This window comes from Trypanosoma cruzi, genomic scaffold (genome assembly GCF_000209065.1).
Source record: "Trypanosoma cruzi strain CL Brener 1047053516723 genomic scaffold, whole genome shotgun sequence".
NCBI lineage: Eukaryota > Euglenozoa > Kinetoplastea > Trypanosomatida > Trypanosomatidae > Trypanosoma > Trypanosoma cruzi.
In genome coordinates, this window is record NW_001849576.1 from 572,460 (window position 1) to 584,736 (window position 12,277).

The window sequence follows — 12,277 nt, forward strand, 5'->3', positions numbered from 1 at the left end:
TTTTAATGTTTGATACCTTCTTATTTTAAAATTCTTTTTTTCTCTTTTATGTGTTTGTAATTTTCATTTTTTTTTTTCTAACGTCCCCATATTTTCTCTTTTTTGCTTTCGGGGGCAATCACTGTGGACGCTTTTTCTTTTCTACTCTTCCCTCTTTTAATTGTTTCTTCTGCACTCTTCCTGCGAGGGGTGCCGTGTGTTTCCCGCCCAACTGCTCCACTCGCACACCCACCGACACGCTCATGACGACGGCCCTGTGCGCCTCGCCTGCTGCACGCATGAGGAGGGGCCGCGACGAACGGCGCGCTGAGGGAGCCGTGACGTGTGGGCGTGCGACGAGGGCCTGTGGGGCGGAGCACACATTTCTTCCCCTCTTGTTTTGTTTTCTTTGCGGCCAGGGCGGGCAGACACCCGCAGCGCCACACACACAGCCACACCCTGCCGCCGTGTTTTTAAGGATTTTTTGCTTTGCGTGTGCATTTCATGCGCCGGCAGTCCCTTCGGTGTCGGCCTCGTGAGCATTTCTTTTCCCTCTTGATGATTTTTTCTTTTGCTGCGCTCACTCTCCCGATGGAGTGACGCGACTGCCATCATTTCTGCGTGCTTCTCTCAGTCCCCACACACGAGTGACTGTGCTCTGCGGGCCGCACTCACGCGCCGATGGGAGGGCTGAGGGGAGCAGCAACACGCAGATGACCCCATGAAATATAAACGATGTGCGGACACGCAGAGGGTCGGACGGTTGAAAGACACTTAAATATCCTTTTAATTTTCTTTTGGAGGACAAAATATATGCAGACTGTTTGGTGTGGCCACACGGCAGCCGGCTGCTTTTTAAAATTTGTGTGGAGCAGTAATGGACGATTTCTTTTTATTTATAATTATTTTGTGTGATGCGGTTTGTGTAAGATGAGGGGGAAAGATTTTTTTTTGGTTTTGGATAAATCTTGTGTGAATTGCCACTTCTTGGGCTGCGGTGGAATCGTGAGTTTGGGCGGTCTTCTTCTTGTTGCTTCCGCCGTGCACCTCCGCTGTACATTTTGTTGCGTCTCTCCACATACTCTGCTTCCCTTTTTTCTTCTTCTTTGCTTTGTGTTTCTGCACACACACAACCACACAAGATGCACATTGCAGTGGATTTGAATGCTTCTTTTGTAGTGCATGCTGGCAGTTGCGTGTGGCGGCTGTTGTCTTCTTCCGTGGCCATGAGGAGAAGGAAGGAGTGCGCAGCCCGAGTCTCCTTTCCTGCGGGTGTGGAGCACCGCGTGTGTGTGCGTTGAGTTGGGCTCCGCATCCCATTGAGGACGGGATGGCTGGAAATTTTGTTGCCGCGTCATGATGGATGAGGGTTTGCTTGCGCGTGTGGCTGGTGTGGTGGGTGCTCGTCCGTGTGCGTGACGGCGAATGGGAGTCCTGGAGATGTATCTGGTGATGCGGATGCAGTGGTTGTGCCGGCGGATGTGTCGTGTGCTCCGAGTGACGGCAGCCTGAGCCATCGCGTGCGTGTGTGTATGGGCGTGGAAGAATTGTTCTGCTGCCGGTGCTGAGGCTCAGCATGAGAATTATACTTTCAGTGGCTTTGGTGTGCGCATGCATGGCAGGAATGGTGAGCTGGGCGCTGTGTGCCATGTGGCCAATGCGGTGCAAACATGCAGCAACTGTGCTGCCAGCTGTGCAAGGAAAGAGGAAGGGGCCACCGTTGCCTTCACGATGAATGTGACGACACATAAATGCGCCGGCCCTATGAATTGTGGTGGCGTCAATTTTCCCCGATGGAACCATCCATCCGCCTGCACGGAGCAGCGATGCTGACCAGACGGGCATCCGTCAGTTGCCGCCACCCCGTGAAGGGAGGGATGACACAAAATCTGGTGGGACAACTGCGCCGCAAGTGAATGCTGAGCCGTCACGTCAGAACGAGGATTGGCGACAGTCTGCGGCGGCTGACGGACCCAACACCGTCGATCCGAGTCCCGCATCCAACACGGCGACCAACACGTCCGAGACGAGGCCTGAGTTTGCCAGCAATCCGAACGAAGTGATGGTCCCGAATGCATCCACGGAGAGACCTTCCTTTGCCAACGGTCCGAGAATATTAGTGGCGTCGAATGCATCCGGGATCATGTCTGTCACTTATGGCGGCAGGGAACACGTTGCTGCGGATAACACGGACGAGGTGAGTGAGCACAACTCCACTGGACACAAATCTCTCGTTTTAGAAAATGGCGTTGCAGGCAGTGGGTTTGTTGCTGAGGGTGATGCGGACGGATTGGATCAACGCAATGCCTCTGGACACGAAAACAAACCCCAATTGCGAGAATTCACCGCGCAGTATTCCGGGAGCGGTGTGAGTCCCGACGACTCCTTTGCCCTGCTCAACGACGCGAAATTGGCACTGCGCGAGTTGACTGTTGACGGCACTGTGCGTGTGCGCGTGTATTGGGTGTTGCTGCTTCTTCTGGGATTGTGTGGAGTTGTGGCGGTCTTGTGAGCCGAAGAGTGTGGAATTGCGGCTCCTCACGGAGAACATGTGCCGTGTTGCATGCGTGTTTACTTTTATTATTTACATTTTACTGTTGGCTTTGTTGATTTCCTGGAATAATGAGTATCGTTGCTGTTCCTTTATTTAATGGTCGGTTGCTGCACACTGTCATGAGTGACGCGTTTCTCCTCCTTGTTTTTTGTTGCCCACACGCGGTGCCGGCCTCATTGCTGTGCGTCCCACGGACTGCACGAAAGGAGGATTGGAGGAACAGGCCGGATGCCGCAGTGAAGTGTGAGGGTGTTGTGTGGACTGGTGGAACTGTACGATCCTTTATATTTCATTTTTCTGGTGAGGGCGTTATGTATACATACAGACACACACGGTTGTCTTGTGCTGCCTGGCACATGAAATTAAAGTTCTGTCGAAGGATTTTTTTTTAATTTTCTCCGGGTATCCTGACGGACTCTCAACTCTGTTTTTATTTTTTAAATTTCTTCCATGCGGTGCGGTGCGCGAGTTCTGCAGTCGCACCGATTTCATCTGCCTCATGGTGTGTGAAGTGCTGTTGGGCTGCTGACACCTGTCCTTGTGCGGTGGTTTTTTTTTCTCTTTTGTTCTCCGTTGACGTGTTGTTAGTTTGTGCTGAAGGCTGCACGCAAGTGACAGGAGTGATGGCGATGATGATGGCTGGCCGTGTGCTGCTGGTGTGTGCCCTCTGCGTGCTGTGGTGCGGTGCCGGCGGTAGATGTGACGGGGGAGAAACGGCGGGTCTTGGGAGTGCTGAACATCTGCCGGAATCACAAGAACCTGGAACGTCTCCAGAAGGCACCCAAGACTTACAAGATGAAGCAGGAGGTGTTGTAGAGACAGCAGTACCTTCCACATCTTCAGAGGATGAAGATAAAGAAGATGCCAGTGAAGAGAATGAACATGAAGAGACGGAAGATGGAGAAAAAAAAAGTATAGAAAGGCAGGGTGATCAAGGAGGAACAGTTGCATCAGACCCAAATTCCGGGGAAAAGAATTTAATTGGCAGCGGGCAGGAAAACAACCCGGCAATTGTACCTGCAGGGGGCATTTCACCTTCCGGCAGTCAGGAATCAAATGCCAATCCTTCGCAACCGGAAGTAGATGAAAAGAAGGAAACCGAAAAAAGTTTACCTGCAGTAGAGAACGCACACACACCAGGTAACAGAGAGAACACACTGCCTGGGGGAGTTGCGGGAGGAAATCCTCCATCACCTCCAGAAGACGGTGTTGCTTCCCGCGAACACGATGGCGAAGACACCACGAGTGGAGACAAAAAAAATGTTCCGTCGCCTGAGACCGCAGCCACACCACAAAGCCACCGAGACAAAGGCTCAGAAGGGACTGGGGAAGATACAAAAGCAACGACAGTAACCGCCAACACAACTGATACGACGAGCACACAAAACAGTGACGGCAGCACCGCGGTCTCCCACACCACCTCCCCTCTTTTGCTTCTTCTTCTTGTTGCGTGTGCGGCTGCTGCGGCGGTGGTGGCCGCGTGAGAGTGAGGGAGAGAGAGCCGTGCACCGCCCGCACGCACACTCGTCCTTCACTCTCTGTGTGTGTCCCCTTGCATGGACTCTCGCCCTCACCTCACCCCACGAGGCACACACATAATGTGCCCATTGTATATATGCATGCACACCCATGCATGCCCGTTGGTGCTCTCTTTTGCACGACACGCACTGCTGCCGTCCTGCCTGGCTGCATGGGCGGAGCACCGTAACTGTTTCTGTTTTTTTTTATTGCATTGAGTGGGCGACCTCACTCTCTCTCCCTCTGTGTGTGTGTTTTGCTTTACGGGAGCAATGAGAGTGTGTGTGCGCTGGTCGTCCCACGCTTCGGCCCTTTGTTTTTTTCATTGTTTTACTTGTGTTGAGGTTGAGTGCACCCATTACTCCTTCATTTTTTTTTTTTTGATCGGTGGCTTGCTTTGACTGTGGACGCCTAATTACTCTTTTTTGTATTCTTATATTGTTTCTTTCTTGTTGAGAGAGTGTCATTCTCTTGTATCCTTGTGACGCCACCAAGATGTTTTCGTTGACATACGCCATGCGTCAGTTGGTCCACGTCACTCTGTGGCCTGCGGCGCTGCTGGTGCTGTTGTTGATGATGTCTGCGCTGTGATTTGTCGGCGGATTTCTTGCTGTCAGCCTGACGTATCCTTCGTTTCTTGACGATTTGTTGCGTACCGACGGTGCGTGGGCGTCTCTGGCGATAGTGAGGGACGCGTGTCTCAGAGCGCAGGATGCGTCGCGGGTGTGCGGCATCGTTTTTGAGAATCGATTGGTGACCATCCGCATCCAGGCGTCATCAACGGATTGTGAGGGCAGCATAAGGCACTGCGGCTTCTTTTGGTGTTGCACAAAGAGTTTATTGGACGGTGCGTTTGTATTCAATCTTTTGCAGCTTTTGTGGGGAAGGTGGGAGGTTGAGGGCAATGAGGACTGAATTCATTTGGGTGGCTGCGTTCCGTTGACTTGCGGCCAGTCGTGGCACTCTTTTGGGTTTTGGCTGCCCGTCTCTTTTGTTTACTTCCCACCGCAGCACGTGGAGGCCACTGATCCGAGGGACATTTGTTTGACCACGTGTGGGCTGCTGCCGTGCGTGGTGCATGGACCATGTGATTGTGTGGGGAGGTGCGTTGGGGTGACGAACACTTCTGTTTGGCGTGTCGCGGTGTGTCGGGATGATGTTCGGATGACATGTGGAGGGTGTTGTTTGTGATTTGTGTGTCTTCTCTGGTGGAGCCGACATGTGTGCGGGGATTGTGGCATTGCTGGCTGACAGCTCCACGTCACTTTTCGGCATTCCTGGATGTGCTGAGGAATGACGGCTGGCGACCAGCGTGTTGTTGCTGCTGGTGGGAATAAGTGCATCGGGAATAGGCTGTTTTCTCTTTTCCGTGCTGGAGCCGATGGACTGGCACGAGGGCACCGGCTGCAGGCTGCCTGCCAGCACGTGTGAGCAGCGGATCCATGCACGCACCGACGCTCATCGCAAGAGCGTGTGCGATCACAGTGGCCTTTTGTGGCGTGCTTTTATGGGCGTCAGCCCATCGAGGAATGTGTGAAGCAAACGGCTGACTGCACACGAGGAAAATAAGTGCGTGCACTGTGCCGTGTTTCAGCGTCGATGGCAGAGCGACAGGAGGCCCGTGCTGGCAACTGAGATCTTTGCGTCGCGAGGGATGTCGGTGTTGGTTTTGGATCGTCGAGGGTGAAGTCATTTTGCTGCTGCCCGTGTGTGTGGCCACTCCGGCAGACGGCGAACACAAAAGGGAGGGATGCAGGCGCTGCGTGTGTGTGTGCAGGTGCCATGCAACAACGTCACAACAAACATGCTGCGACTCGGTGACCCTCACATCGTTGTGGTCCTCACGAACAGCCGAGGTACGGCCCACACCGATGCACTTAGTGGACGGAGTGAGGCATCTTTTGAGGCGCAGCAGGGAACAGGATGTGTTGACGCAGCCACGACGTGCATGGAGTGTCACGATGGCACAGTCAGCAGTGGCTGGTGGAATATTTACTTCTCGGAGGCAACAGAGAGAGAGAGAGAGAGAGAGAGAGCTGCTCCTGCTGTTGGCGTCGTTGCTGCTGCCTTTTGTGGCCTCCCATGCCGATTATTGTCTGTCCGCTGATCATGGGTGGCATGCCTCCACTAGTGACGTCGTCTGCAGGCATTTCACAGCACCAGTGAAACACACATCACGTCGCATCTTTGGCTGTGGATGTGGTGTCGTGAATGCAGCCGGCATTATTTTGCCCGACTCCTTTTCACTGCTTTGCGACGAATAGATGCGTCGCCGCCCGAGTCATTCACTGCACCTCCGTGTGCTGTACCGCCAGCACAAGACTCTCCTGTTGTCTGACGCCTGGCTGACAGTCAAACACCACTGTGTTGGGACATGCAAGGATGTGGACTGCCGCTCACGGTGTTGGGCACCGCTGTTTGGATGCGGCGGCCACACGAGCGGATGTATTGTGGCACAATCAAATGCGTGAAGTACGCGGAATCACAGCGGCTGCAATAATATCAGCGGTGTGGCACCACGGAGTATGTGAGGGGGTGATGCATGACGAATCACAGTGGGCGGCATGCGAGGGAAGTGCACCGCGACGGAGCGTCATCCCGCCCTCGGCCTGCAGGGGAATGTGCACCCACAAAATATATGGCTGAGACACCACCAAACACACCATGCCCTTCCATGCAGCAATAAATAGGAGCGAAGGTGCGTTCTGGTGTGTGGGAGTCCACTCACATATTTCCATTTCCACCGCAACAAACGGTGAGGAGTCAGGTGCCACAGCAACGAGAGGAAAAAAAAACATCTATTGCAGCACTTTACCAGCGAAAGGCAGGAACAACACAAACCGAATTATTGGCTGCACCAACACAAGAAACATTCACAAGGGGAGAAAGAAAAATAATTGTGCACCCTGCAGAAATCCCCAGCACACGCCCCAGGCATGAAGGTTTGCCCTCTGCAAAACAAAACAAAAAGCACATGCAGACATCTGTCAACATTCAAACAGAAACACAAATGAATGGTTGCTTGCATTATTCCATTCGCTGCGTTTATTTTTGAGTGTGCGGCTGATGCAGCGGTGGTGCCCAGGCCTGCATGAAGTGGTGTGCGCTGAATATGAACGAGGGCCGATGGCAACTGAACTGTGTTTGAGATGAATATTGGCTGCGCTTCCCGTGGGCCAACAATCCACGTGGTGTGCAGGGATCATTCTTTTCCATTGTTACTTTGCTTTTGTGTTGCTGTGTGCGCTGCACCTCCTCTTGTGTGTGTGCGTACCCTCCGTGAGGGGTGCCGACACGACGGACCGCTCTCGCCGTATGTGCATGCGGTGGAGCCTTGTGTGCCGCTCCTGTTTGCTTCTCCCTCCTCCATCTGTGTGTTGGTGTTGCGGCAGGGCTGTGTGTGTGTGCCTGCTGCCGTGGATTGGAGTGTGTGTTGTGCGTGGTGTGCGGCGTACGGTGCATGCCTGGCTGCTGCCCTCTCCTCATGTGGTGTGCCCTCTGTGTGTGTCTGCCGCACCTCTCGTCTCCCCTGTTGCTCTCCATGTCCCTCACTGTGCAGATCAGCTCCACACCACTGAACGACCACACTCACGATGATGACGTGCCGTCTGCTGTGCGCCCTGTTGGTGCTTGCCCTGTGCTGCCGCCTGTGCATCTGCGGGACAGCAAGTGGTGAGGCTCAAGTTTCAACCACCGGTCATCCACTCCCACTACCACAGGGGCAAACTCGGGAGACCATGTCTTCAGGTTCAAAAGCCCCTACACTCCCGAAGGCGGATACTTCCGATGAGGCGGATCAGTCAGTTGCGGCCTTTAAGAAAGGAAAACCAGGTGTTTCGTCCAATACAGAAGATGGAGAAGGCGCGACTGAACAGACAGAGTCAGAAAGTGTTGACACTAAATCGAGAGGTTCAACGGAGAATTCCAGTAAGTCGGTGGTAAAAAAAACAGAGCAGAATCCGGAAGTGTTAAGACCTAATGAAGAGGATAACCTCCCGACAACAACTACGACGACCACGACAACTACGTCCACCACTACGACACAGGCACCAACCACGACGACGACCACTGCGCCTGAGGCACCAAGCACTACGACCACAGAGGCGCCAACCACGACGACCACCCGCGCACCGTCACGTCTTCGTGAAATCGACGGCAGCCTCAGCAGCTCTGCGTGGGTGTGTGCCCCGCTGCTGCTCGCCGTATCCGCGCTGGCGTACACCACTCTGAGCTGAAGAGGTGTATGCGGGCTGTGCGTGCCAGCACTCAGCCACGGGGATTTGTGTACGTCTACTGTGGTCCGATGTAAATAAATAAGATAAAATAATGATTGTGTTTTGCTTCACTTGCTTCCGCTGCCCTGCTGTGTGCTCCGCGTTGTTTTCCACATTTATCACGTTGAACGCATCCCGGACACACTCGTATGTTCAACACGCATACAACTGTTTGCGTGGACGCACGCTTGTGTGTGGATGCACACTGACGCCATTTGGTGCAGCTTGTTTTTTGTGTTTTCACTGCTTTTCTCATTTCTGATTTTTTAATTTAGTTTTGTTTTCCCTTTGTTTGTGTGTTTTTTCTTGTTAAATCATTGCAGCGCGTTGTGCGTTTTCTGATTTTTATTGGTTTAATGTTTCCCACGAAATGCGTGCTGCTGCTGCTTATGTTTGTTACTGTGCCGTGTCTTTTCTTTTGCTTTCACTCTGCGTTGACGGGGAGTTAGTTTGTGCTGAAGGCTACACGCAAGTGACGGGAGTGATGGCGATGATGACTGGCCGTGTGCTGCTGGTGTGTGCCCTCTGCGTGCTGTGGTGCGGTGCCGGCGGTAGGTGTGATGAAGGGGAGGCGGCAGGTCATGGTGTTCAACCCGATGTTTCTGCGAGTGGTACTGAAGGTGGGCTGGGAGGAACAAAAAATGCGGGGCCAGCGCCAGACTCAAAAATACAATCATCAGGAGAAGAGCAACAAAACAAATCTCGGGAAGGACGTCCCGCACTCCCAGAAGGATCTTTGGAAGAAGAAGAGGAAGAAGAAACGGTTGAAAATAAAAATTTGGATGAAGTAACGGAACGTGGTGAAGAAGGACGACGCGAAGACGGACAAGATACAAATGAGCCGAATGGAAGTCAGACAAGCGGAGTTTTAACAAAACAGAAGGAAACTCTACCACCATCAACGCCAGCAGCTCCAGCAGGAGAAGGAAACCAAAACGCATCACCACAGGCACAATCTGTTGACAGTCATGGTGGTGGCGGGACCGATAGAATTGAAGATTCCATCTTGGGGGCTCCTTTTTCTGGGGTTGCTCTACAGCACGCCGGCAATGCGTCTACCAATCAGAAGAATAATTCTTTGGAAACGGGCAAGCATACAGAAAAAACAATAGCTGGAGGTCCCGTCCCGTCCCAGGCGAAGACACCGAAGGAGCCAATAAACGATGCAGAAATCCATTCCGTCACTGGAGAAGATACGGCATCCAACCAAGTGGTTGGTAGAGGTACAGCTGAATACGAGGCACAGCAGAGAGCCTTGGCGACGCAAGACCGTTCAAGCGTGTCATTCACCGACAGCGAAACAAAATGACAACCAACGCCACACGAAACGCCAGGGACACAAGTACCGCCATCAGCAACAGAACCATCGCCAAGAGAAGGGCAACCACCAACAGCAACAACAGACTCACAGACACCAAATGCTCAAGAGCATAAAAAGTTACTTTTACCAAAAAAAGAGTACATTGCACCGGAACGCCCTTCAGAGGATATTGTGGCAGAGCAACAAGGTCAAGCCACAGACACAGAGAATTTGACGGAGAATGCACCTGCCACCAATCAAGCAGAAACAACAGCATCACCCAACTCTACAAGTGGCAGTGGTGAAGCCCGGATTATGGCGGATGAGAATACTGCCAATGCTCAGCGGCCCAACCCGAATGAATCACATGATGATCTTGAAGGTGGTGATACCCACCCAGCTTCCACGGCCACTAAGGCAGCACCTCAAACAGAAATAAAACCCGCCACCGCTCACAAAAATGGTACGGCGACGCCTGCCGACAGTGACAGCAGCACCGCGGTCTCCCACACCACCTCCCCTCTTTTGCTTCTCCTTCTTGTTGTTGCGTGTGCGGCTGCTGCTGCTGTGGTGGCCGCGTGAGAGTGAGGGAGAGAGAGCCGTGCACCGCCCGCACGCACACTCGTCCTTCACTCTCTCTGTGTGTGTGTGTCCCCTTGCATGGACTCTCGCCCTCATCTCACCCCACGAAGCACACACAATAATGTGCCCATTGTATATATGCATGCACACCCATGCAGGCCCGTTGGTGCTCTCTTTTGCACGACACGCACCGCTGCCGTCCTGCCTGGCTGCATGGGCGGAGCACCGTAACTGTTTTTGTTTTGTTTTTATTGCATTGGGTGGGCGACCTCTCTCTCTCCCTCTGTGTGTGTGTTTTGCTTTACGGGAGCAATGAGAGTGTGTGTGCGCTGGTCGTCCCACACTTTGTTTTTGTTTTTTCATTGTTGTAATTGTGTTGTGGTTGAGTCCACCTTTGTCGCGCGTTTTTGATTGGCAGTTTGGTTTGACTTTGGAGACTTGAATTTTTTTTTGTTTCATATTGTTTCTATTCTTCCGGGAGAGTACCAGCCTCTTGTATTCTTCTCGAGTCAATTAGCTTTTCTTTACATACGCCATGGGTCGGTTGATTCACGTTAATATTACGGCCTCCAGCGCTGCTCCTTCTGTTTGTGATGATCTTTGCGATGTGATTTGTCGGCGGTTGCTTTTTTGTCTCCCTGAATTATTCCTTATTCCGTGACGATGTTGTGCGCTCCCACGGCGAGGTCGATTTCGGGAGTGGTGGGAGACGTGCCTCAGAGCGCAGGATGCGTTGCATTTGTGCAGCGGCGTTTGGAGGGACCCATGGGTGCCCATAGGAATTAAGGCGTCAAAAACAGACCCGTGTGACAGCAGGAAGTATTGCGGCTTCTCCTGGTGTTACGCAATGAATTCATTGAATGACAATCGCCACTTTCAGGATGGTGTTCCGTCCTCTGTGAACGGTAACCTTCTTGCCGAGGAGACTGTCCCTGCTGCTGTCAAACTGCATGCGGATCGTCTGCTCGTCCGGCCAATGGAGGGTCCGTTGATTGTGTCCTCATTTGCCACGGGCAGCGTTTGCAGTTGGTTCACGGTGCCTGCTGGGCATTGTTCCGCTGGTGTTGCCAATGCTAAAACGGTGCTGTGCGTAGCTGCAGCGTCGGGTGGTGTGTGGGCACTGCTTTTCGCCACGCTGGAGGATGGCCGTGCCGTCGCTGGCGCCATGTACTTTGCCCGTCAGTTTCATTTCACGGACGCATCGCCGCGCACTTGATGGCCCATGCTGTCGGGTTCAACTGCCTGCACATGGCCAGCCGCAGCATGGTGAGGAATGTTGCCTGTGTGCGTGGCAGAGCGCTGTCGGTGGTGGATTCGACGACTGCCGCGATGGCAGCGAGGGAGCACCACGACTGCGGCGACACTGATGGCATGGAGCTGCAGGATGACAATGGGGACGGGAGGACGCTGGAGTCGCACTGGTTGCAGCGCCACGCGAGGGATGAGTGAATGGCACCGATTGGTTGTGCGCTGCAGCAGCATAGGAAGCGCTCCGCACCGAACATGAGTGAATATTCACACATGCTTTGTGCATTGGGCGTTTCTGCCAGACGCAGCGCGTCAGATCGTTGTTCCAGTGGTTGCTGTGTAGACGGAGTATCCATGAAGCTCAGCCAAACGCCCGATGGACCGTTGCCCCATCACTGATCCTGCACTGGATGTGAGGGATATTGAGGCTGTTATTTGGAGGGAGAATCTTTGTCTGCGGTGCCTGGGGATGAGCCCTCTTCGTGGTGTCTGGACACGCTTCCCAACAACACGACAGATGCGAGGGACCCGGAGGAGACACATCTGACTGCTGCCACGCATGCGGCATTGAGGTGCCTCGGCGTGCAGTTGCATCTAGCAGTGACTGAAAAGGGTAACGTCCGTTGTGTCTCATGCACGGGCGGGGCGACGATTGCGTGGGCCACTCGACCCTACGACGAGGGGAAACGCTATTTGCCGTGACCACGCGCAGGTGTGCACGATATCCGCCACCAGCGGTAGCCTACTTCCAGTGGTTCCGTGGGACGGCGAGGAGAGAGCATGTGGAGCAGGACGGTTTCACCGGCATATACTGAACAAGGA

The 12,277-nt window shown here is 53.3% G+C and overlaps 3 protein-coding genes and 2 pseudogenes across 3 annotated transcripts, besides 6 other annotated features; all 5 read left to right on the plus strand.

Moving 5' to 3' along the window:
- Nucleotides 1-157: part of a sequence feature (heterozygous, non-Esmeraldo-like haplotype) that runs on past the window's edge.
- Nucleotides 158-7,230: a sequence feature (areas not merged during assembly with more than two copies in the genome that could not be assigned to a particular haplotype).
- On the plus strand, nt 2,042-2,491 carry Tc00.1047053508221.880 (uncharacterized protein; the record flags this gene model as incomplete). Its single annotated transcript, XM_816934.1, has 1 exon — nt 2,042-2,491. One exon carries the CDS (start codon nt 2,042-2,044, stop codon nt 2,489-2,491), a length of 450 nt encoding a protein of 149 aa, XP_822027.1.
- Tc00.1047053508221.894 (mucin-associated surface protein (MASP), putative) lies at nt 3,157-4,017 on the plus strand (the record flags this gene model as incomplete). The annotated part of the gene is made up of 1 exon (XM_816889.1): nt 3,157-4,017. The coding sequence occupies one exon, from the start codon at nt 3,157-3,159 to the stop codon at nt 4,015-4,017; it is 861 nt and encodes a 286-aa protein (XP_821982.1).
- Nucleotides 6,062-6,087: a microsatellite.
- Nucleotides 7,231-8,418: a sequence feature (haploid, Esmeraldo-like haplotype).
- On the plus strand, nt 7,645-8,286 carry Tc00.1047053508221.910 (mucin TcMUCII, putative; the record flags this gene model as incomplete). Its single annotated transcript, XM_816935.1, has 1 exon — nt 7,645-8,286. The coding sequence occupies one exon, from the start codon at nt 7,645-7,647 to the stop codon at nt 8,284-8,286; it is 642 nt and encodes a 213-aa protein (XP_822028.1).
- Nucleotides 8,048-8,174: a microsatellite.
- Nucleotides 8,419-12,277: part of a sequence feature (areas not merged during assembly with more than two copies in the genome that could not be assigned to a particular haplotype) that runs on past the window's edge.
- Tc00.1047053508221.920 lies at nt 8,810-10,207 on the plus strand (annotated as a pseudogene).
- On the plus strand, nt 10,955-11,671 carry Tc00.1047053508221.941 (annotated as a pseudogene).